The sequence below is a fragment of the Lathamus discolor genome, chromosome 1 (assembly GCF_037157495.1).
Source record: "Lathamus discolor isolate bLatDis1 chromosome 1, bLatDis1.hap1, whole genome shotgun sequence".
Classification (NCBI taxonomy): Eukaryota; Metazoa; Chordata; class Aves; order Psittaciformes; family Psittacidae; genus Lathamus; species Lathamus discolor.
In genome coordinates, this window is record NC_088884.1 from 93,453,145 (window position 1) to 93,478,736 (window position 25,592).

Consider the following 25,592-nt stretch of genomic DNA (forward strand, 5'->3'; position numbering starts at 1 on the left):
AGTAGCAAAATACGGAATCGGAGAGAAGAGAGAGGGAGAAAAATGCACCTGTAAGCAACAGCAGCATCCAAAAATAAGGTAGGCTTAGGTGTTTCTTGACTACTGTCAACCTGAATAGATATGCTGGAGGGCAAGAACTGCTCCTATCCAGCATCCTGTCCAAGGTTGCCAGTGCCATATGTTTTAAAGGACGTGAAGGAACTTAATTTCCATATCACAATTTAGAAACCTTTAGTTTTGGAAGGTGGGGTTTAATATGTCTTTCCAAAATGGGGCAATTCAGGCAGTTTTGGATTTCCTGGTAAGTATCCTGTTCTTTGTCTTAAAGACTTCTTATGAAGTGTGTCCTTCTCTGATGCTGTTTGTATGCTTCTTTTTCTAATCATGAACCATTTTTAAGTGCACTGTTGGAGTTCCCTCACCTTTTTGCTTCATCTGATGTCCCCATGCTTATTTATTATGAGATCAAGTTTCTGCTCCAACTTAATTGTGCAATCCATTATTTTGTCACCATTTCATTTCATCCAGAATTCTTTGTACACATATTCTGAGACAATAATGCTCAATCTTCTTTTTCAGTGCAATGTATTGTTTGTTTTTCTCATTTGTCTCTTTACTGAGCTAAGTAATCCTACTTTACTCTGTCTGACTGCATGAAATGTTTTTCTGGGTTCCCTCTTGTTCCTTTTCACTTAGAGACAAGTTCACTCTGGCAGTGTCTTTTTTTGAAATGAACTGATTGGTGCTGTGAATGTATTTTGAAATAGGTTGCACAATGGCATGTAATGAAAACTGTATTTTTTACAAATCCTTTTGTAAGATTCTGCAAACATTTATTTTTCTGTGGTTACTCACAGCTGTTAAGATATAAAACTTATACTTCCTATCATAGCATTTAGTAGTAGTAGTTGTAGTATTCAGTTAAGATGTTTGTATCAACTAAATGTAAATATATTATTAAAAGCTAAGAAAAAAGTGTTAACAAAAAGCTTGGATTATAGCCATGTCATCATTGAGGCTTATTTTGGAAGGAAACTAGGTCTTCGGCAGTGAATTCTACCCAAGTGTCATGATAAAATCAGCTCTTCCACTCCATCTAGGAAGCTGCTCACTGAAGACTGGAGCAGCAACTTTCCTGGGAGGATCATCCTTAACCATTGTTTTCCTCTTCAATTCACGCACCCGTTCTTCCAGAACTGAGATAGGTTTTCATTCCCACTTTCTCATGTCTTCTCCATGATCCTGCAGATAAAACCGTAGGGTGTCCCATGGTGTGTATCTCCTGTATCTTCTCTCTCAGGCAGTAGAATACCTTCTGTTAATAGCTGAGAGATGGGTTGGTACACATTGGGAACTGGATACATCGTCTCTCAGCTGTCTGAACTCCTGGATCAGGAGTTTTTCTGCAGCTGAAATGATGGAAGGGGTGAGATGGTCTTTGAACTCTCGGAGTTGCCAACTCACTTCATCCAGTGTTGGTGATGCTGCCTCACTTCAGGTCATTGATGCCAGTCAGTGGGCATATGATGATGGCGCACTCCATGTAAGTTTCTGCCACATGGGTCACATAACTTTCAACTTCATCTGGATCTACTGGTGCATTCCCAGCATCCAGCCTACAACAGATCATCTCTAGAATGGCTGATTCCCTCAGGGACTGGATGCCTCTGTCGTGGTCCACTTGGCTAAGAGACACATAACATCTTCCTTGCAGGGATACCTTTCCTTCACAGCTGCTAAGAGCCACCTCCAAAGGCTAAGGGCTCATTTCTCTTTTGCAATTGCTTTGTCAATTCCCCCTTCCCCAACAAGTGATCCCAGCTGCTTCGCTTCCCTGCATTCTAATTTGTGAGCGTTGGCCCCATTATCCCAGCATTGCGTGATGATGTGCTCAGCTGGAAGATGGCTGAAATCTTTTTGTGTATTCCGCAGCTTGGTCGAGGTCTGGAATTGAGAAGTTACCTCTTCTTCCTCTGATTCCTCTAGTAATAACTCTCATTCAGTTGCCATCCCCTCTAGTACACACATTGGATCTTCATCTTTCTTCACTGCATGGGTTGCTGTTTGTGGCTCTCATTTGCTCTTCCCCTTGCTTATAGGGGCAACTGATATTGGCACGGATTGGTCCTTTGGTTCAGCTGCAGTGTCTGTCATTGTGACTGGAGTGGCTGCAGTGTCTGTCACCAGGGTTGGTGTAGCTGCTGTGCTTGGGGGTTGAGTAGCTGTGCTGTCTGTTGCTTTGCATCAGATCCAGAGACACTTTTTTCCAGAGGCACTCTGTAGGCGCAGGTCGAGCCCCAGCACATTGTGGCAATTTGTCCCTCTCTGGTATTGCCAGGACAGCAGCACACCTTGTCTGACTGTTCTGCTAATTTTTCTGGATTTCACACTGTTCAGGGGTGAAATTCCAAAGCACTGGAGGGGCCCACTGGCCCAGGTACTTGCCCATACTATCCCACACACCCTGCCACTCATGACTACACAGTCTTGGGAAGAATCTCTTGATGGTCGTCTTAGATCATCATTTAACCTTAGACAATACCTGAGCCTAACCCAGCTTAACTTTCAAGATCAGACAAAATAGGGCAATCTCAAGGTGGTATGGCCATGGGTAAAACACATGCTGTATTTGCGGCAACATGCTGATTGCCAGCAAAAGCAGCAGGCAGGTTTCAAAGGTATCCAAAGGATATCCAAGACCTTTAGAATTCTCAAATGCTGCTACACCAGTACACCAGCTACTAAGAAGGGGAAAATTAACTGTACAGCCAGACCCAGGACACCAAGCCTTTTTTTGCAATACACAGAATCACAGAATCATAGAGTAGTTAGGGTTGGAAAGGACCTTAAGACCCTCAAGTTCCAACCCCCCCGCCATGGGCAGGGACACCTCACACTAAACCATGTCACCCAAGGCTCAGTCCAACCTGGCCTTGAACACTGCCAGGGATGGAGCATTCACAACTTCCCTGGGCAACCCATTCCACTGCCTCACCACCCTAACAGTAAAGAATTTCTTCCTGCTATCCAATCTAAACTTCCCCTGTTTAAGTTTTAACCCGTTGCCCCTTGTCCTGTCACTACAGCCTCTGATGAAGAGTCCCTCCCCAGCATCCTTATAGCCCCCTTCAGATACTGGAAGGCTGCTATGAGGTCTCCACGCAGCCTTCTCTTCTCCAAGCTGAACAGCCCCAACTTCCTCAGCCTGTCTTCATATGGGAGGTGCTCCAGTCCCTGATCATCCTCGTGGCCCTCCCCTGGACTTGTTCCAGCAGTTCCATGTCCTTTTTATGTTGAGGACACCAAAACTGCACACAATACTCCAGGTGAGGTCTCACAAGAGCAGAGTAGAGGGGCAGGATCACCTCTTTCGACCTGCTGGTCACACTCCTTTTGGTGCGGCCCAGGATACGGTTGGCTTTCTGGGCTGCAAGCGCACACTGCTGGCTCATGTTCAGTTTCTCAGCCGCCAATACCCCAAGTCCTTCTCTGACATTTCTGTGACATTCATAGCTCTCTTCATTCGCAACCTGATATCAAGATATCCTTTGAAAAAAAGTAAACTGGCTGTTTTGAAAGTAAGAAGTTCAACCCAATCAAAGGCTAAACCCATAAACACTTAAAGGTCTTAACCAAACGCTGCAAGTATTTATCAGTGATTTTTTTTAATTTTCTACCAAATTTGCTCTTAAGAGAAAAACAAAACCACAAACCTACAAAAAAAACCCCGAAAACCTAAATTAGGCAAGCTGCTTATGGCAAATACATGTTTTAGTACCTTTATATTCAAAATTATTTGGTTTTACAAATTATTTACCGTAAAGAATTTTTCCCACCAATTATTCGCTTTTGTCGACGATGTAGTAACCTCAATCCACAAACAGAAGCAAGAGAATCTAAACCAGAAAGTAAGACATAGACAGCATTAACCTCAAAAGGAAAAGTAGTCAGTCTTTAATGAGAGTCAACTAAAAAGCAACCACAAAGGCTGAAGTTATTCTGTGTTTCACAGGAATTTTTAAGAAACAAATTTTACCTGGGGAATATACACTGAATTCTCTGAGAATTTCTCTTATAAATTCTTTGTAGCTGAGTTTGTTTTTTACTGTGATCACAGAGCAATTTACACATTTGTGCTCTGCTTCTCAAGTGTAGGATTTTTTATAGAGTTCTTTACTTCACATCATACCACATATATCTCAGTCCTCAGCTGAAGATAACATGCAAAGTTTAAAGTAACTGCCTAGGTTTTTGCATTTTTATGTCCCATATACAACTTAAGAAACATGGCTGCTGTAAACTATGGCAGAGAAGTACCCTGTTATCATTTGAATGGTCTTTATGATTCTTTTATTCACCTGGCACAGGGATAAGATCATAGAGTGTAAGCAGAGAGGATTTCCTAGCATTTTTGTGTCTGTAATTCTTTTCATATAATTGTTTGCTCTGTGATGTGGGATTGTTTATGTCTGTCCCTTCCTACCGTGACAGTTCTCCATCCTAACCTGTTGGTCTTCCACTCACAGTGGTGCTTCACCTTTATTTCTGTTCCCTGGGGCCTTCTTGCTTAGGTGGTCACAGATCACCCCTGCATCCTCACTGTGGCGGCAGTTGTGAGTCCCAATGTTTTCTTTAATGCAGTCTGCCAAGGATCTCTCATTTCCTGTACATTTCACATTATCCACGTGGATTGGGCCTTTGCCTTCCCCAAAATATGCCATTGTTCTTGCTCTAGCCGGACCTCTGGAAATATAATATATATTTTTTATTAAATATTTTGAGGTGTTATACTACATTTTACTCAACCAAAACATTTCAGTGAGTAGTGAAAGACCTAGAGATTTCGTTCCAAGTCCTGTCACTGATTCACTTGACAACTTTTGTTCTCATTGCCTCCATTACTCTGGTATGCAGAAGAAAAATAAGTGCAACAAAATTGCTGCAGTTCATTAATGATTAAAAAGTGCTTTTATGTATCCAGTTAGAAGGCACGATGCAGTGTATTTTCATTGCAACAGCATTACAAATATTTATAAACCAAAATATGTGAAAGCTGCTTTTTCATAATCTTTGTAATCTGGATATAAAATCAGCATCTGTGAATGCTAAAAATAATTTCTTATTTTCTGATTCCATCAGAAAGATGGGCCAGTTAAATACTATGTAGTTGCAGTGTGGTAGGAGCTCTGATTTACAGAATTAACAGTTATTAACATATTTTGTTCTCATGCCATTTTTAAAGTGCACCCCACAAGCGAGTTCTAAAACTGTAGTGTAATTGGAGAAAGACTAAACCCAGTTCAGTCTCAGCACCCACTTTTTCCTTGTAGAAACCCAGTGCTTAGTGCTTGCATAACATTTTCATACACAGGCCTTAAGGCACTCTACCAAGAAGGTCAGTATGATAATCCTGGGTTTGTGAAAGGATAAGTATCAAACCTAAGCATTTAAATGTCAGAGTTAGGACATTTTATTAGGGTATGAAGTCCTGATCCATTTAGCTTGTATGTAGTGCCCTGCAGCTACAGCAATGACCACAGTGTCAGTTGTGTGAATGACTTCTTTTGATTCATGAACTTTTTCCCCAGTGGAGTGGATGAACAAACACAATAAAAAAACAGTGTGGATTGTGCATATAAGCATCTCATTTGATAACTTTTGTGATAATTACTTAGGATAATGTTCCTTAACATATAAATGTTTTGTTGTATATGTTTTAAGGGCCAGAAAGGATTGAGTGGGAGACCACCCAACCAGCTACACAGAGAAGTGGGACAGGAAGCCACAGCCACCTCTAGGTGTGTCTGAACTACAAGTTTACATATCAGTTAAGAGCAATTTACTGATAATTTAAGCAATAAAAATATACAGAATTATAGATAACTAAAATGTTGCACTATAATCATAGGTTTCCATTTTAAAGGATAGTTTACAATTGCATATTGCAAAGGACAGTATTTCTCTGTATACAGAAGGGTATGTACATGAAATGCTGGAGTACAGAAAGAGTTTAAGAATGAAAATGTATTTAGGCAAGAAAATTTCTCTCCCTTTACACCCCTTTGTGTTGAGGAAGCTAGGTGAGGATGGCGTAAAGAGTTTATGTCCCTTCGACAACTAGGGATTCTCTGTTGGGGAGCAATTTTGATTTGTCATGTTTTCAAAGCTTTGTCATACTAGAAGTGTGGCTGGATCAAACTCAAACAATTCAGCCATCACTTGTCCGTGTCCATATAACTGAAACACAAAAGTAGTATCTACAAGCTTCCTCCTTTTTCAAACCTGCATGTAGAAAGCCTTGCCTGTTTTGATTTTTTTACTACGTACTGAAGACTGTGGGCAGGTTTTCTAAGTAGGGAATGTTGGTTAGACATGAATTGTGAAAAAGCCAAGAAATAGAAGCATGTAAAACATTTGACTGAGTTGATATGACAAGATCAACGTGTTTGTGTGTATGTGTACATGTGCATTCTTATAAGCCTGTTCAAAGTGAAAGGGGTACAGTATTACCGGGCCACTTAATTCACTAAAATGCAAGAGCAAACCCATCTTTTGCTCTTTACTCATTCTATCAAAATACTTTTATATGTTAAACCCAATCATAGAGTACTTCAGAAAAGCTGTGTGTTCTCTTCATGCTTATCTTGCTACAAATACACTTGTATTAGCATGCTATTAATTATTTTTGTATTTTCATGACTGGTTTTAGCCAATTAGTAAAGCTGTTTACTAATGTTTTTCATCTTATGTTGTTCTAATATTAGTCATGGATTGGACAAACTGCCTTAATGAGACATCTTTAAAGCTAGTATTGCTTTGAACCTCGTGATTTTGCCGCCTCAGGGATTGTCTTATTTCAGCCTCAGAAAGAACACTAGTCAATGGCTGAGACCATTCCAAAGCAGGATTTTGTAATCTAAAAGTGCAGATAAGCACTGACAAGAACAATATATGCAGGAAAAACTCAGTCCATTTTCTCAGTGTTTAGCCGTGGCTAAAGTCTTGCACAAGTCTTCCTTTTAACGCAGCCTTTTCTCCCATTTGTAATACCAAATGTGTGATTTCTGCCCAGCCAAGGAATGTACATCCCCAGTAGGAAAGACATGAGAATGGAACATAGCATTGTAAAAGGAGCTGGATAACACTGCTTAGTTCTGAGATCAGTCTTCATAAAAACTGATGTCTATTTCAGTATTAGGTGCTTTTAAAATTCCTCCCAGAAAAAAGGTCACAATGTGTTTATTTCTAAAGAAACGACATTCATCAACCCTCAAGCTTAGGTGCATGAACCCAGAAGCTTGAGCCTTGTTTTGCAACAGTTAAGTCAGCATTGAATATAATTTGAATTTAAGCAAAAAAGTCTGTGCATGAACTTCAAGGCCCAGAAGCAATTCCAGCTCATAAGTGCACATAACTGCAAAGTCAGGTTTGTGGAATGCAACTACCTAGACATAGGGTCACCGAGATGCAGTGTTTCCGGCAAGCCCTCCCAGTTTCTGGAACCTGATTTTAGATTTCTAAATTTTTTCTATCCCCAGTCATTCAGGGAACACATGCTCTGTTGTATCCTATAATCTTAATCCCCTATTCTGAGAATCATTGAGAATCCCAGCACTGTCCTTGCAGTGATTTAAAAACACAAAGTGTTTGCATTTAATCATCTGAGGGAGACATGTAAAAAGCCAAAGAGGCTGAGGATGAAGAAGACTAAATGAATGATTCGGTGGAACATGTAAGGTCAAATTTTGTAATTTTGAAGCCATAGTCTACTATGACTTATAAATATGCTTTACGAAACAAATACCAGGCAATTTTAAAAAGGCCTATATTATGCATTCACTCATAATTTGAGGATATTTGCTTGCACAAACTTTACTTTGTGAGATACAGAAAGCAGATAACATGATTTGTATTTCTTAAGCTCAGATTTCTTGACAGACCCAGGAGAAGACATTTCACTGCTTTCCTATTGTATCCACTAGCTCTCTGGATATTTTTCATCTCATATTAGTTTTGCTATTTATACGTGTGCCCTATAGTTGTTGTATCTTTACTGGTCTTAGGTATCCAGAATATTTACCTTCTAAAAGAATACGTAATAACTATCATTAACTTGCACTTCAGTTGCCAGACTGTGATGTGCCTTTGAATATTAAAATTCTTTTTCCCAATTATGCTAGTTAATGAATACTTCTTTTGCAGACATATCCTTATGACTTCTTATCTGACTAGTATAAATACACTTTTCTAAAACAATGCCAAACAGGCAAGTTTTGAAAGGTGTATGTTGGTGATATTTGGTTGCAGAAATTAACACTTTTAGATACAGCAAATGGATAACTGGAGAAACATCTTAATGAGTTTTCTTACTTGTAGCCAAGCTGTCGACAGACCACAGCTGCATCCTTATCAGACCATCCATCATCACAAATCGTGCCCCACTGTCCATTGATAAAAATCTCTACACGTCCTTCCTTCTTATTCTCACCATCCATCAACCTGATGGGGGGACCTGGAAAAATTATTGCTGTCAACTTAGAACAACAAAAGCAAGAACTAGTACTTTAAATCATTTTCATCACATTCAGTGTATAGAGTCAAACGATGTTTATGTTTGACAATAGCCTAATACCAGCTGTTACAGTAGTCATATTTTTTCTAGCTGTCAAAAGAAATCAGTTTGTACGAATTGCAAGACAAATACAAAATAGTGCTCTATTTTGAACTTCATAGTTCATCTGGTTCCTCCATTTTGTACAAATAAGTGACATGGCTCAGAATTTGACCGCCATGGGCACAGAGCAATTCTACCACTAAAGGCAGCAAATACCCATCATATCTTTAATATGATGCCTATACAAGCTGGACAGGCTTTCCTTGCAGGAACTTTATGTGGGTGAATTTAGCTGTATCTCAATTCATAAACGCATTCTCAAACTGGTTGCTACCACTTATCTTAACCTCTGTCTCAGTAAAAAAGGCCAGCATTGTGTTGAAGTTCTTACTTACCATCACACATGCTGTTCTATGGCATCTTTTGTGTGACAGCATCATGTTCTACAGCATGTTATTCTAGCCTAATACGTGATTATTTTCTAATCAATTGAAATTGTTTATTTAGATATGTTCATGATACAAAATCCCACTAATGTGGATTAGTCAGACATTCACTTAGTGCTTGGCTTGTAGTTAAATTTTGAAACTCCTTTGTAGCAGGCAAGCAATGCAAGTACCCTTAAAACAGTTATGAATTCCTTTGAGGCCTCTTTATAATGTTTAAGTGAGAATCGCCTTCTAAATCTTCTAATATGTCATACTTTACAATCCTTAGTACACTAATGAGAGTTTCTTTTCAGAATACTTGGAAAGACTGTTCCTCATTCTTCTAACCTGTTTCTAATCTTTTCTAAATCAGTTAGGATAAGAAATTACTTAACTATGCTCTTAAATAAAGCAGTATTTTGAGACGCTTGTATTTGCTATTTAATTCAGATTCATTTAGGGTATGAGTAACTTTTGTATACCAAACCTTACTCTGGATCAGAGCTAGTTAAATCTAGCCTAATTAATTAAAAAAGGGAAGATTTGAAAACAAAATTAAAGTCTCTTTGCTTCAAATGTTATTTAAAGCATGTTGTTTATACTGGAGTTCATACTATCAGGACATCTACATGAATTAACTTCAACAACTTTCTGTTTTGCTACATCGTTATGATCTTACATAGTAAACAAGTGTTGTAGTTACTGCAGTGTATTCTATTTCACTTTTTCTTAATGTTTCTTAATGTTTGTATCTCCTCAGGTCATCCCTAGAGGGCTTTTCCAAATGCTGGAAAGTAAGTGGTAGCAATGGTCTTTGTCCTCTTTCCAATCAGAAGTCTTGTAGGAAATGTCAGATTCGCCATCTTCATTTTGTTGTTGAAATTATGAGTTACTCTGGAACAAGATGATTACCCAGCTAGAAGCATATAAACTTATGATCATGAAATTAATAAAACTTTCTCGTAATGATGAATGTGTGAGAGAATGTTAACATATGGATGCATTTAACTGAACCAGACCTCCTTCAGATAAGATTATCTTTCTTAGGAATTTCAGCAAAGCAGCACAGATGGTTCGCATTTGTAAAGACAACAGTCATTCGAATTCCTGTTACATTTGGTCTGAGAAAATTCCGTCTACCAAATATGACTTGACATCATCTACACATAATGGAGCTCTACTGCAACATAAAACATTTATTGGATTGTGAGGGGTCAAAAGACTATAAAGAGGGGAAGACCAGAAAAGTACATGTAGAAGTGCTGATTGTTGTTACAACAGTTGGGAATGTCTTGCAGTGACTCCATGCCTTAGTTTGCAGGATAGACCTTCAGTCTGTAATTTCCAGAGAACTTCAGGCACCCGGGCATGCAAATCCATTGAATTTCAGTAGAAGCTGTGGCTCTAACTTCACTAGTTATCATTCTAAATTCAGAATCGACTAAAATATACTCGGGTAAACTGAAGACTATCAGCAATGATTTTGTAAAAGGCTACCTGCTGACAAGCTACGAACTTCGTAGGTAGTAAATTTTAAAAATTAAACTTCTTAGAATCACTGAGCAACCCCTTGTTCTCCTGTAATTTGTACTGTGCATCTCTGATAGCCAGAATCCTTGTTTAATTATTACATGTGGACTTGGGAATCTTTGGCATTCATTTGCATATATTTTATTCTACAATGCCAGTATATAATTAGCCCACTCACCCAAGCACAATATAAATGATAGACAATACTCATACAGAAATAATTTCATGCTTTTCGCCCTTCCTTTTTGCTATCTTTGAACTTACCCTCTTTCTCCACACCTCTTTTTTCAGATTACTTGAATGTAAGGCAGATATACTATTGATTTATATTTCTCAGTGCTAGTGTATGTCTCCAACTTTTGATAGCATGAAAGAGTTACTTAGAACTTGGAGAGTGCTGAGTGAAATGAGGTATACCATTAGGAAGTGCTGAATAGGTCTAAAATCTAATGAGTACTGAAATCTCTGGAATCTGACTTTGTTAGCTTACAGATTTGTGTTCATCTTTAAAGTTCTGGCTGTCTATGTTCCTTTAAACAAAGTTTGATTCAGGAGAAAAGTGAACTTTTTTTACCTTCCCTTCTTTACACACTTCTGCCAAATATTAACTTTGAGCATCTCAAATCTGCACCCACCACAATACTTATGCTGTGACTTTAACAAAGAGGTGCCTTACCGAGTGTGAGCTTATGGTTGTCATTATCTGGATGGCAAATAAGTCTGACGTCCTCGCGATGGTTGCAGTCATGTTTTCCCCACTCTCTCCATGAACATTGCAGGAGGTTTGTCTCCTTCCCTGAGCAGCTGACATCATCTAACCAGATGGGCCCAGAGCTTCCTTCTGTGTAGCTCTCTGGGGCACGTTTTCCATACCTGCGTAACATATAGGTAATGTTTTGGTCCACAGTGATCAGACGAGAAGGCATACTTAAGCACTAGAAAGAAAATAAATTATTTCTGAAGAAATAAAGGTTTCTCAAGTAGTACCAGGAAATAGTTTTAACTGTGACAGAATACGTTCAGTGAGCATTACACTCAGTGCGAGCACCAGGTTGCTTCCTTGGTGATGCTTTTTTTCAGAAATTACCATTACATTGATACAAACTTGTGAGTGTAATACCTTTGATTAAGGCCTCCTTCCAACCAAGCATATGGCTGAATCACTGACTTTTCAGACTTAAAGCATGTTCTTAGTATTATATATACACTTAAATGCCACAGTCTGAGAAAACTGAGACAAAACTCTTTTTTTGAATGTGAGCTATTATAATCTGAAGGCAAGACAACAATCATCTAGCAAGAGAGTATCTTTGTAGCCACAGCCTGTAGAAAAGTAGTGAAGAGTGAATGTGTGAAACTCTAATGAGATTTTTTCTGAAATATGCTTCTCGATACGTATCAGTGTTACACTGCCAGACTGCGGGATTTTCTGTGCTAGTTCCAGAAGGAATTACACCTGGAAAGTGTCTGTGATTTGTAATTACTGTTCAACAAGGAAAGGTTCTGGAGAATCAATTTTTTACAAGCGAAATAGAACAAATTAGTTTTTCCTCTGTAAGATATTCATATCTCTATAACATATGCATATACATATAACATCTCAGCCAAAAGGATGATTGGAAGGCGATCAGTGAATAAAGGCTGCTGAATCACAGCCTCAGCTGAAGCTTTTTCTTCTACCTAAACTAAGGCCATAATACCTCTTTGAGGCTGAGGGAAGCAGGCTTTAAAGGATTTTAACTCAGTAGTTTCTATGAAGCACTCAGCTAATGTTAAAGAAACAGGCTCTTGTATAGTGCAGGGTTCATCTAAATGTTTGTCATCATTACCAAGTCAAAGAGTCATACATCTAATATCAAGTAATCTTACTTAAATCCCAGCTGCCGGCAAACCACTTGTGTATTCAGCTCTGTCCACCCATCATCGCAGACTGTGCCCCACTGCCCAGTATAATAGACCTCCAGGCGTCCCTCATGACTGCCTTTCCCACTTGCTAGTCTTAATGCACCATCTGTGTCATTAACAATTAAGGGAAAACAAAAACAAGAATCAGTTTTTCTTGGGTCCAGTTACTGTTCTAAGTCAAAATTAATAACATTGCATTTACTGCATGTGATCAGAATATTAGACTATTACATCTCGTGCTGATCACTAGGTGTCATTTAATGACAAGCTGAGACATGCCATAAAGCCAGTCAGCTGTGAAGTATTGCATCATGCAGTTGCTCAATTGCAAGAGAACTAGCACAAGATACTGATCTCCTAAGCCCTTATTACATGCCAAGTCCACAGGAGTGGGCTCTGATTATGTGATTTTGCTTTGTAAACACCTTATATTTTTCTTTATATATTCTGTTATTTCCCATTGCTTTTATGCTGAAATACTGCCATTGGTAGATGTGCTACACATTTAAGGCATGCCTCACAGAGTAAGTGGCAGTTAATGTATTACTGAGGAACCAAGGCTTTGTGATGAATAATGAGGGGGTTTGCATTGTAAAATATCCGTAGCCAAAATTTCCGTAGTTGGTTCGTTTTGATACTGCCAGCACACTTTATTACTGTGGGATTCTATGCATCAGCAAACTTTCAAAATTTTATTTCCAGAGCTATGAACTCTGCATTTGTCACTGTTTTCCTGTGTGATTATTCGTAATTAAGGTACCTGTGAGAGGTGTACAGGAAACACCAGCATCTTCTTTGTGGTCACAGTTGTGTTCTCGCCAGGAGCTTTTTGGACACTGCTCTATGGATAGTTCGTTTCCTGTGCACTGCACTTCATCCAGTAGCATGGGACCTGAGCCTTCTCCAAAGTAAGCCTGGCTCCATGCCTTGGCAACACCCCTGTCAAAATGTAACAAAACCTCAAGAACAAAAAAGCTGAAGAGATGGGACTCAGCAGGAAGAGCTGAAATTGTTACAAATCCAACTTCTAAAATAGCAAAGAAATTGCCTGAATACCTGCGTCAATGCAGCCCACATTGTGTGAGGCAGTGTTTGTGGTTCCACAGTCAACCTCACTCTCAGCTGGGGCTACAGAGTGACTTAAAGATACTGTTTCCACACTTCCATGATTTCAACATGTTTAGAATATCAATTTCTTTTGTTTTGTATCTATGAGATTTTCCTTTTCTGTCCTTTTTGACTTTTTAAGCATAACTTTCATAAAGAGATTACTGATGTACATCTTGGGTATGAGGATTCTAATTTTAATTTTCATTTAATGTTTATATGTAGTAAAATAATCCAATATATATTTTCACAGTGACTTTCATCTATTGTCCTTAAAGCACATTAATCAAATCTCAGATACCCAGACGAGGCAGATAGAAGTGATTGTTCCCCATTTAGTCATGGAAAAATCACAGCAGAGAGATCTCAAGTCAACTTGACAGTCAGTGGTAGCAACAAGAACAGAAAGCAGACCAGTGGCCAGCCCTGTGTGTGTTATGCTTTTTATGTCAGCATATAGGATTTTGCACACAAAAATCTCTGTAAATTGAAAATGCTCTATTGTTTCAGCATTACAGAAATTACACAGTGTTTAAGACTTGATGATCTATCAGGATATTTCCAGTGCTATTTAAGATACCATGTCTTTCATATGTAAATGTTTTTTCAAATGGTTTTTCTATCAATTCAATAGTTTCTCTGTTCACATAGCCAGTCAAGTTTTTATAGAAGTATTCTCAGTATCTGTTGTCTTTTTCAACTTGTAAGATTAAAATATCTACCTAATTTTTTTTTACTATAATGAATTACCTATCTAAAGGGTTAAATTAATTAATGTACAGTTTGGGTACAGGGTTCTGTACTACTTATTCATTTGCTTTAAAGAGTTTTCCACTACCAGCTGTATCTTATCACATAACACCTAACAGGAATGGTATGTTCAGCTTATATTGGAAGCATGACAGGTATTGACTATTTTGTTTTGAGATGTGATCATTCAGACTCTTAACTGGCTTTTGCAACTGTGTGTCAGAGTAGTACGCTGCTGTGAATTATTTTGTTTTAAATGTAAGTTGGAGGTGTTCCAAGTTTTTAAGGCACTGACTCATTAATCCGTGTATGGATTTACATAGATGTGGATTTCATTTCAAGTGCTTTGTGTAAATATGTAACAATCCCTGTTCTCCTTTTTTTTTTTTTTTTTTTTTTTTAGGACAAGAATACTAAATTTACAATTAGCAATCATGCAAATTCTTGATAAAGAGTAAATGGGTATGGTAAAAAAACCAACAGAAATAAGAACCTTATAAAAATTAAATTAGGATCGGGAAAAAGTTCTATAAAAAGGACGGATGGGGAAATTCATGGTAGAGACTGCATAGATGATAGTGCTCAGTAAATAAAAGCACATAAAATAGGCAGATGAAATAATCTGTGGTTTGTATTTTCATTTTTTTAATCAATTTGGTTTTAAGATTTTCAAGCTAATATCCTTAATCTTGAAAAGGTACTGTTATTTTTCAAACTCTTCCTTTGATAACCAGATGCCTTCTTCAAATGATAGAGAACTTGGAAAATACCAGAAAGCAAGTCATCTTACTCAGTGGAGAGGAGAGTTACAGTCTCCAATTGCTTCAAAGAAGCAGATAAGCAAACCAAAAATGTCCCCCAGCACACCGCAGGAAACATTTTAGCGAAACATGTAGCTTCAGTCAGAAGTTAGTACCTTATTCTTGAGCAAGATTTTTAGATATTACCTTTTCTTCCTAATTGAAATAACATGCTGACATATCTTGCAGTGATATTTTTTTTTCTTTCGTCAATGTCAAGAAGAATTAAAAAAAAAAATGGATTTTATTAAAAAAGGGGAAGTTCAAAGGGTATGGGAAGCTACTTACTGAGATGCTTTACTTTTACAATTTGGAGCACATTTCCAGACTGATTAACAGTATGTAAGTTTCGATTACTTTTATTCCTTCATAAGTGGTCTGCTGCCACTGTTGGTAAAATTCCAGTTCACTTAGTGAGCATATTTGTCAAGACATGTCTGTTACTTGAGAAATTCTGTAAATGTCTATACATATTTCAAAAAAACTTAGCACCATCTTAATATTATTTACTCAGAAAAATGAATCAAACTAGAAGCTTCTCAGAACAGCAGTTCATGAACATTAAATATAAGTAATCAAATATTTTAGTATAATAAGTAAGGAGGCAGGTTAAGAGCATGACATATGTCATTAGTATACAGAAATGTACAGCATAGCTTAGTAAATCACCAAACTTATTAATAGTGGCCCAATTCAGAAGGAGAAAAAGGCAGTAAGATGGTTAGACTTCCAGTTTGGTATTCCCAATTGAAAATGTGCAGGAATATAGAAAAATAGTATAAAATAAACCAGGGGATATAGAAATATAGTATAAAATAAACCACAGGAAAATGACAATCTGATGTCAGAGGAGCACGTAGATTCCCACATAGCTCACCAGGAGATCTAGGAACTTTTCGAGTACTGCACTGTACTCGTCCTTTTGAGCTAATTTGGATGGCATCAGCAGTCCAAGACCTCAGTGGCATGTTACAAAATAAATACACTCTAGGGGCCACCATCTAATGCCACAAAACTTCCTACCTTCAGTGCCACTTCTTTTAATTCATCATAATCCCAGCAGCTACAGACGAGTTCTGTTCCAGTCTCCTTTGCACTTACCTGCTTTGTTCTCCTCCAGCCTGTCTCAAATATAATTCCCTTGTCCTCCTTAGGGTACATCTTAGTATCTTGCTCCTGTTTCTTTACCTCTTCAACCCATATGGCATTTCACCCCAACTGTCACCATCTCATTCCTCTCTGATACAGCAGTTCTCCTCTTTGCCTCCCACTTCTAAAGCATCTTTCCTCAAATACTGAATACTTATCTTCTGTGTGGTACCAAAATCACCCCCGGAGGGTGATTTTTTTCCTTGCTCCCCAGAGAGGAGCAAGAAAATCCTGTTCAGCTACTGTGACTCTATCATGGACCATGCTTAGTCAGACAGAAACACTGATAAGTTTTAATTGTCAAAAGTTCAAATTGATCTCTACTCAGTATGTGCAAAGTGACAATCCTCAGAGACTTGTGACATATACAAATCTTGATTGATTCTCACAGGCATGCCAAAAAACATACCCTTTCTGTCAAAGCACTGCTCTTACTCCAAAGCAAGGAGGCTGTTAGACTTCTGAGTAAAATGCATGTAAGGATTTTAATAATCAAAGGAACTTGCTTTTTTTCACCTACAGTTTTTGATTGAAAATTTACTGAAATTGTAGTGCGTTTTCACTAAAAAGTTAGCATTTATTCTCAGACACATCTTTTGTCTGATTTACAGACAAATTGCCCCTGACTGACACCGAAAACTGCCTCCTATAAATCAGAGCTCCAGGGAATTGAAAGAAATGGTGCCGTGCCTGAACCTTCTGTAAATAAACTTAGTTACTGCTTCAAAGTATTAGTGCTGTTTTAAAGGAGCATTTTTTGACAACTCCAAGCTGTGTATTTGACTAACTCTCCTGCTTTGCTGCTGGAGGAGAAAATATGTAATAAAACAAACCCAAGGCCAAGCTGCCGACAGACGACTTCAGCATCTGCATCATCCCACTGATCGTCACAGACAGTCCCCCACTGGCCAGCATGATAGACTTCTACTCTTCCTTCATGAGTGTTGTTCCCACCAGCCAGTCGGATTGGAGTAAAGACAGGGACTGTGATCAAACATAGAATATAGGAAAAGGTTATTTCTTCCCCAAAATTTTATCCTGATAGTAAAGAAAAAAGATCACTTGCTGGTTTCTCTGACATCCCTCAAGAACCACACTTTTTTTGTGGTTAGATGGAAAACCTGGGAAAAAAAAAAGAGCTCTCCTAGCACCAGTCTTCAGTAGCTGAAGAATATTATGGTTACAGACAAGTAACCATACTGATCTTGAGTTACTTAAGGGTAAGAATGTTCACAGGTACTTAGGGCTATAAGGCCAAATACTACAATCAATCAGTTACAGCTGCATTGCTACCAGTATGAGCAAAATTTGCTCTGTATAGGCTTGGTCCCAGAGGGTAAAATCTGAAGTTAAGAGGCCAAATTCTTTCATTACCACAGAAGTAGAAATTTATCCTCATGTTTTCTTATTTCTTTGGTAATTCCAGTCAGAGCAGTGAAATCTCACTGACTGTGGAGTCTCGCTTTAATTTATTCCCTTCCTGTTTCTGAGATATGGTTTGGTTTTTGGTCTTTTCAAACCCTTAGCCCTTTCCTGGTCCAGCAAGAAATTGTCTTGAAAGCATCACTTCTGCATAAAGTTATAATAATGCAACAACTTAAAACCATATGGAAAATCATTGCTATATTATTTGAAAAGGTCATTTTAAAGTTTCATCGTATCTAACATCTGACTGATTTAGAACGTGATTATTTTTTTTTTCTTTTGGTAGGCCTTCCAAGCAATTAATGTTACTATTTCATCTATTTCTTGGCTTTAAAAAAGTGGAGGGCATTTGTAATTATTTAAAAAGGCTTCTAGTTGCAGTAAAACCTTTAAAACACAAAAACTTCATCTAGTCTGCTGAAACTTGAGATCAGTTTAATTCATTTCCGATATCCTGGACTCTACATTACTTGATAAACTTTCTTTCAGCATTACAGAAACAGACAACAGTCCTTTAATAAATTTATCTAAGCAAAACAAAGTTTTCTGATGAAAATGTCCATAAACAGAAGGAAAACCTTATAATCTAACAGTATAATTTGAAAATTTATAGTTTTCAGTGTCTTTAAGTGAAACTATTTCTCTTGCTTTGGTCCTTCAACTTGTCTGCTACTTTAAAGATTCTCCTGTCCCTCTGCACCATAGTTTTCTCAATTAAGACCATAATGATTTTTTAGAAGTCATTTATCAAAATATTCCTCACGAATAGTGGTGCTTTGGGACAAAAATGCATCTGCCTTTGACATTAAGTAAGGAAATATAAATAGGAGAGGAAAGGCAGCACAGAACTAACTGTGACCATCCATGTTTTAGATATAGGAGAAGAAACTGGCATTACCAGCTCCTCAGCACTGCCAGCCTAGCCTTCCTCAGGGGTAGCAGTATCTTAAATCTGATGGCATGATTACCTGCTTAGTTGCTGGCTAGCATATTGATTAAAATAATCTGACATCTCTTAGAAACATTAATAATGCTTTTTTTCTAACAATATCAATTTGACTTGTGGGAGTGATGTGTATGGTAGCAGTCTTCAGCTAGAAAGCCTTGGACTTTTTTTAAATGTACAAACTTTATAGCTCCTTGTGCAATGTCAGCCACATTCACAGGAAGGAATGTCATCCCAACACTTCTGTACCAAAGGAGAAGGCATCACCTGTTTGTGAAATTGCTGCTTCTCCCTACTGTTCAAGAAAAGCTAACAAATTGACATGTAGCTTATGTAGCTATCAAAGACAACCTCTGGGTAAATAAACGAATAACTTCTTTAAAAAAAAAAAAAGATGTGGGGGAAAAAATTCCCACTTCTACAGTAGAAGATTCTTGCTGCTTCACCCTTTCTCATAGCCAAATATCAAAGCAACAATTTGCTTGTTGACTATGGGAAGGTAAAAAGCAGTTCAGCTAGTTGAGGCTTGCACAGCATAGAGGGATTTGAAACAGTTAATGACGCAATGATACAATCTGTTTAATTTCCTGTTCCAAGAAGTCTTAGTAGTTTTGTCTAATTTAATAATGAGTAATTACTGCTACTTCTATTTAAATAAGGTAAGGAGGTAACCAAACCATAAGTTTTTTTTACCCGGGGAAGAACTACATGTGACAGCAGCTGCCATTTTTTGAGGACATGTTCCATCATGCCAGATGTTTTTTTCACATAACAATATATTTTCTTCATCACCACGACAATGCACTTCATTCCAGTAAACAGGAGTAAGGCCCAGTCCAGAAAATGGTACATGTTTTGCTGTACCTTTTTCACTGTAAGAAAAATAATTGGGATAGGACATTAGAGTGAGAGGAGTGGAACATTTTCTCATCTATAAATCCTGGAGAAGAAAAAGCCTTCTTTAGCAGTATAAATTTATCATACTTTCATACAGTTCAACATTGTCTTCTGCACAAAGAAAAGTAACAGATGTGACCCAGTTCTCCCTATTTTGTTGTGGTATATTTTAATACAATGGCCTGTGTTGCTGCAGGGCCAGCTCCATCCCTGTTCTCCCAGTTCTTAACTACACAAATCAACACGGAGTCCACAGTCCCTAGGTGAATCGATAGTACCATCCCACTGCAGTTGCCAGGAGAGGTAATGCTAACACTTTACTTCTTACCTTTGACGCTTATCCTCGCCTTTGCTCCATTAAAACATACCAGTGCTCTGCCCATACACATCATATAATACAGTTGTGACAATGGGGCATTGAAACCACCTCATACTTCATTACAGCGGGATGTAATATCCATTATTCTCTATTCAGCAATTCCCATCCAGAATATTTATAAACAGCTTCCTTTTCCTTCCCATACTGAACCTACAGTGATAATCATTCAGCCATCTTTTCTTCCATATAATGCCAAATTAAAAAGTTTAATTTAATTAACAAGATTAAATTAAAACTAAAGTCCAAATATTTTAAAAGCAAATGAATAGATTGAAGCACCTGAAAGACACCAGTAACAACTAGTGAGTTTACCTTGTGGGATATAGATCTGAATTCCTGCAAAACACTCATGGTAACAGAAACTTTCAGCTGATGTGTGCTTGTGGCTTTTTGGCCTCGATTGAGATTTAAGCCGTTTCTATTGGACAGACCAAACCGTTCACCTGTATCACTGAACTACTTTTTCTATTAGTGGTGGTGTTCAACTGAAATGTTTAGGATATGGAAGGCAAAAAGAACTTACATAAAAATGAGGAAAGGAGACATTGCACGTAGACAGCTGAAGTCATAAGCAAAATCACAGCTTCCAGATGGCTGAACTTTTATCTCATCTAATCCTCATCTTTTTATAAATTAGCATGGTGTGTCCATATTGAACATTATAAAACAGTTTAGATTTAGTTCTGGCTAGCAGTCTTAAACAGTAGAATAATCATTAGGAATCTAACAGTGCAAGTATGCTATAAAAGGCCCTCACTGCTTGTAACAGACAAAATCACTACATTGGTATGTGACGGAAAGAAATGTTAGAAAGGCAATAAAGCCAGTGATACTTTGTGGTTTATTGAGAAAGTGCAAACTGAATGAGGTGCTAAGGGGGAGGATATTCAAATGATTTGGTTGCTAACTTGAAAAGCATTCATTTTTTAGAAGCTGAGACTGCATTTTATCTATTAAACAGCCTTTTGGCATGGGCATTTTCTTCCTTACCCCAGTTTTATCTTACTACTGCAACTGCATTATCTAGAGTTTAATGACTAATTGTGTTATAGGGTCCTGTTCCAAGAGCAGTGGGAAGTAGTGGTCAATGAGGACAATGCAGGGACTTTCAACCTGCATTGTACTTTATTTTCTACTTTATTTTTTATTTACTTTATAGGTACAGTATTACTTTAATTCTGTAAAGCGTTGCCACAGAAATGTAAAGCTACAAAACTTGTCTGGTTTTGGGGGGGTTTTGTTGTGAGTGTGCAACTCTGAAAGTAAACCATACAGATTATCTAACTAGATGAAGATGTGCCTAACAAAAATGCCGTCTTTTCCAGAAACCTAGGATGAGTCCCAGATGTTTTTTGGCAGGGTGGAATGAATGCCAAGCTCTCATCACAGGAATTTTCCTATGATTAGGAGCCCATATAGAGTCTAATTCTGGACACATTTACATTTTTATAGATTCAGTAACCTCACTGAAGCTGTTCTTAATTGACAGTTCCATAAGTGAGATCAGATCAGACCTCATATTTCTCCCCTTGTGGACATCTTCTGGAGGTCTAGTAAAGTAGCTTTTGTTTGCAAAGCTTTTCTGGCCTGTTCACACTTTTCACTTGGAAAAAGGAGAGTTTCTAGCCTGGTCTGCTCCCCTCCAGATCCTACATGCAGCTTTCAAATGAAATACTGATTCTCACAGCAATCTCTTTGAAGTACAATGAAGTACTTTGAAGGAAGTGAAGGATTCTGGGAAGAACAACTTCAGCATTCAACAACTTTAAACAGAAAAAACAATCACCAAACAGAAAGAGCCCTCAGGATTTGCAAAATAGATTGCCCTTTATACTGAAACATCATTAAAAAAGTTGACTGATTTTTACTCAGACTGAAACTTACCCAAGTGCAAGTTGTCGACATACGACTGTTGCATCATCATTGTCCCAATGGCTCCCACAGACTGTTCCCCAGATTCCATTCAAATAAACCTCCACTGTACCTTCAAACTCATTCTTGCCACCCTGGAGTCTCACTGTCCCTAGTTTAAAAAAAATATAAAATGAAATCCTGCAAGATACTCTGTAGCTCAGTTAATGTATCCTATACAAAAGACTCTGAACCTCATTTTCCCTTTGTTCTATGTGTTACCATCTTTGTGCTCCTTGAGTGAGCTGCTTCTAAGAAGCACTCTGGCACATCTAGTATTCTTATACAGTGATATATAAAAGGAGGTAACATTTTTTACATGAGGAAAACATTTTTCTTCTTATACTGAAATTACATCACATTTCTGATCTTTCTGATGCTACAACTTAAAGATCTAACAAAAAAAAAAAAAGTACATATAGACTACACATAATGGCTTAAATGTGGTTACATCTACCAAAATGAGCTGTATATATATATATATATATACACATGTATGTGTATATATATATATATATATAGGAGTACCATGCTTCTATTTTCCACATAATTCCATCCAATTTAAGGGAATCAGAAAACAACCACATGGGTTGCATAGCTTTTGGTCTGACCAGTGTAACATTATGCTTGTCATGAATGTCAGCAGTTTATTTTAGCCAAAGAATGCATTTGTTCATACTTGTTCTCAGACAGAAAAACACTGGATGTGGTTTCACTAATTCATGAGAGGTCTTTACCAAATTCTCAAACAAAACCGTGAGGAATCATATAAAAAAATTCAAAAATAGTTTGCTTCTTGAGAGCTACAGAACACAGAATTCCAAGAAAATTAGCAGGTTTTGCATTTTGTTATTACAGTAGTTTCACTTCAGATGCCAGATGGATCTGCTGATGAAGATAGCCAAGTGCCACTGGTAAAGGTATAAAAAAGCTGGTCATAGGTAGAACTGTACAGAAGCAGAACTGAGTCATAACAGAGCAGAAATTCTACAATAATACCTTTCTGTTAATTTATCAAACATTGCCTAATTGCATGCTTTAGTATTGCCAGAAATCTCCGTTAATCCATCTGCCTCTGTTCTGTGATCTACTTAAAATCAGAAGCTACACCATCATCATTCAGGTTGCAGGGATTTTAGCAATGGGAGAAAACAACTAATTTTGTGTCTGCATTTCATTGCATAGGTGTTCACATACATGTAAAGAATGATGACGATGATGATAGGTAGATTCACTTTTTCTTCTTTGCTTTCACTCAGATTTTGTCCTGGTTTTAATTTAGTTCAGTATGTTTTATAAAATCAGAAAGCCAAATGATTGCCAAATAACTCAAGGAATTAATTAACCTCAAACTTAAGTTTCAGGTTCCTTTTTGCCTCCTATTTACTTTCTCAGCAGTAACCTATTGTGCAGTAAATTACAAACAAAATTTATTCAACTCATATGACAGAGTGACCTGTCATTCTGAACACAGGATTATCACTAGTGTAGACATGTTGTACATTGTTTATCTGCCTTTAGAATTTTTATCTGTGTTTTTCTGTCACAGAGAGAGTCTGGAATTCCGTTTATTTCTGCTCTTCACCAGACTTTCGTATAGACTATTATTTTCACTTGAAACATCAGCTGCAGTTGTAGTAAAGTGATTCCTGATATACCAGAAAGCAATTTTAAAGATGTCATCTCCAAAAATAAGTTTATTTTTGTACCTGATTCCTTACAGTCCTGTATGACACCTACTGAAATCAATACAGTGTTTCCTGAATACACATAACACAATATGTATTGTGTAATGTCCTTGAATAAAATTCTCTTCTAAGGTCTCCGTGGCAGAATTTGGCTCACTCCTCTTTCTGTATTTGCAGAATTCCAAATTAACAGCAGTGGAAGAATTTATTCATTACACAGAGCAGAAGACAGCACAAGAGATAAATGACAGAAATCTGAAATCCTTCACATCTCCAGTAGAAGCCTCAGGAAAGAAGTTTGATAAGCACAGAGTTCTCACTGTGGACACATACCATTAAAGAAAGAAATCAACTTTTCCCTTGCCACCCCCTAAAGATCCCTAGGTGACGTCTGTTCCCAGATGCAGTGGGAAAGCATACTACTGGTGTCAGAGGTGAGGAAGGGAGAATGACTGGAAGAGACACAGCCCATGCCTGTGGGAAGAGACACAGCTGAAAACAATAAATGAGGGATTTAAAAAAAATTTATCTAATATCTCAACAAAATATTTTGGTTTGCTTTTTTCCTGTAGATTTCCAGGTGTGCATAGGAGCACCAATGTTTTATGAAGGTCAGTAGCATTCATAACCAACCCTTGTTCATCTCACAAGAAAATAGGATAAAGAATCAGCTTCTATCATATAAAAGAGAAAACACAAGATTATTGCTAAAGGTAATTTTTTAACAACTTTAAAATATTCTTGATTTTTACCCGCAAAATTAATCCAGAGATTGAAAAAAGTCCATTTTTACATGTAACTAATATTAAACCTGTTATTATGCCTGCTGCTTTTAATAGAGTTAACCAAATATATGCTATAATAATTCTAACATGCTGGTTGCATTGAGTCACTACTTTCCTCATAGGATAGTATTGATATCTACAGCTATGATTAACCTCAACCACCCAGGACAAAATTCAGCATTCTCTCCTCAGGAAAAACAGTAAGTAAAACCACGGCTGAATTACAAATAGAATGGAAATCCCTTCCACTTCTGCTTTACATGTATGTGATGCAGCAGTGGAGTTTATGGTGTTGGCTAAATGTGTGCCAGTAGTTTCTTCATAAACACCTGTTTCCAAAGGTTTGTGATTTGGCTATGTGTAGATTTGGAGAAGAGGGACCAGACATAGAAGCTCTATGTGCCTTTCAGCCTTGTGCTGGGTGCTCTGAAATTGCAGATTTAAGGGAAAGCACAGTAAGTACTTTAAATTTTGGAAATCTGTAAAAACAACAAATATTTTCATTTCTGCTTCCATTTCCAAAGTGTTTCAATGTCGGATAGTGCCACAGAAAGTCCCTGCACTGATTGTTCATCTCTGTTGCCCTCGAGTCAATTAGGTAAGTCCCAAGTGACATAAAGTGCCAGGGTCTCCTACTGACACATGCTGTATATACATATCCCATGAAACCACACTGTAACTCACAGTATTTCAGAATGCTGTTGGATGATTCATAATACATGTAAAAGAGTCTATCCCAGTTTCAGAATGAAACTAATCAGTTTGCATGAGGTACTTATAAAAAGCTATCTGTAGTACAAGTCAAATCTAGCACCAGTTTAAATCAATGGCAATTTTTCTTCCCTTCCAGGATCAGGCCTGGCTAAAATCAAAGAAATTTGTCTTGTTGATGAAAAACTATGCAAATCAGCAAAACTATGGATGATGCTGGCTGTGATCAGTGAATGCTGTTGTCCATCATTTTGCTGAGCACTACTCTTAGTCTAAAATTATAATTATTTTCTCCTGGTATTCTAACCTTGAAAAAAAGGATGCACCCATCAGAACTACTTTTAAAGAGCTATCTTGAGAACCAGCAGAGCGCTGTATTGCATACTCAAGGATCCTTACATTAGAAGTTTCATAAATATTGTATATATTGAGTGTGTAATGTGCTGAATTGGTTCCTCTGCAGAGTGATATTCATCGTGCGAACGATCAGTGGTTTAAGTCTCTGAAAAAATAAATTGAAGTGTTAGGAATGTAACAGGCTCTAAAGATCTGCCACTGTCTTACGTG

At 37.6% G+C, this 25,592-nt stretch overlaps 1 protein-coding gene across 1 annotated transcript in view; it reads right to left on the reverse strand.

The window, feature by feature from the left end:
- PRSS12 (serine protease 12) overlaps positions 1 to 25,592 on the reverse strand; it is a 45,047-nt gene that overhangs the window by 15,118 nt on the left and 4,337 nt on the right. Inside the window, 9 exon segments of the mRNA XM_065686633.1 lie at positions 3,818 to 3,896; positions 4,538 to 4,743; positions 8,371 to 8,512; positions 11,249 to 11,445; positions 12,442 to 12,583; positions 13,238 to 13,416; positions 17,117 to 17,267; positions 19,348 to 19,526; positions 21,815 to 21,953. Coding sequence (XP_065542705.1) covers positions 3,818 to 3,896; positions 4,538 to 4,743; positions 8,371 to 8,512; positions 11,249 to 11,445; positions 12,442 to 12,583; positions 13,238 to 13,416; positions 17,117 to 17,267; positions 19,348 to 19,526; positions 21,815 to 21,953 — 1,414 coding nt within the window.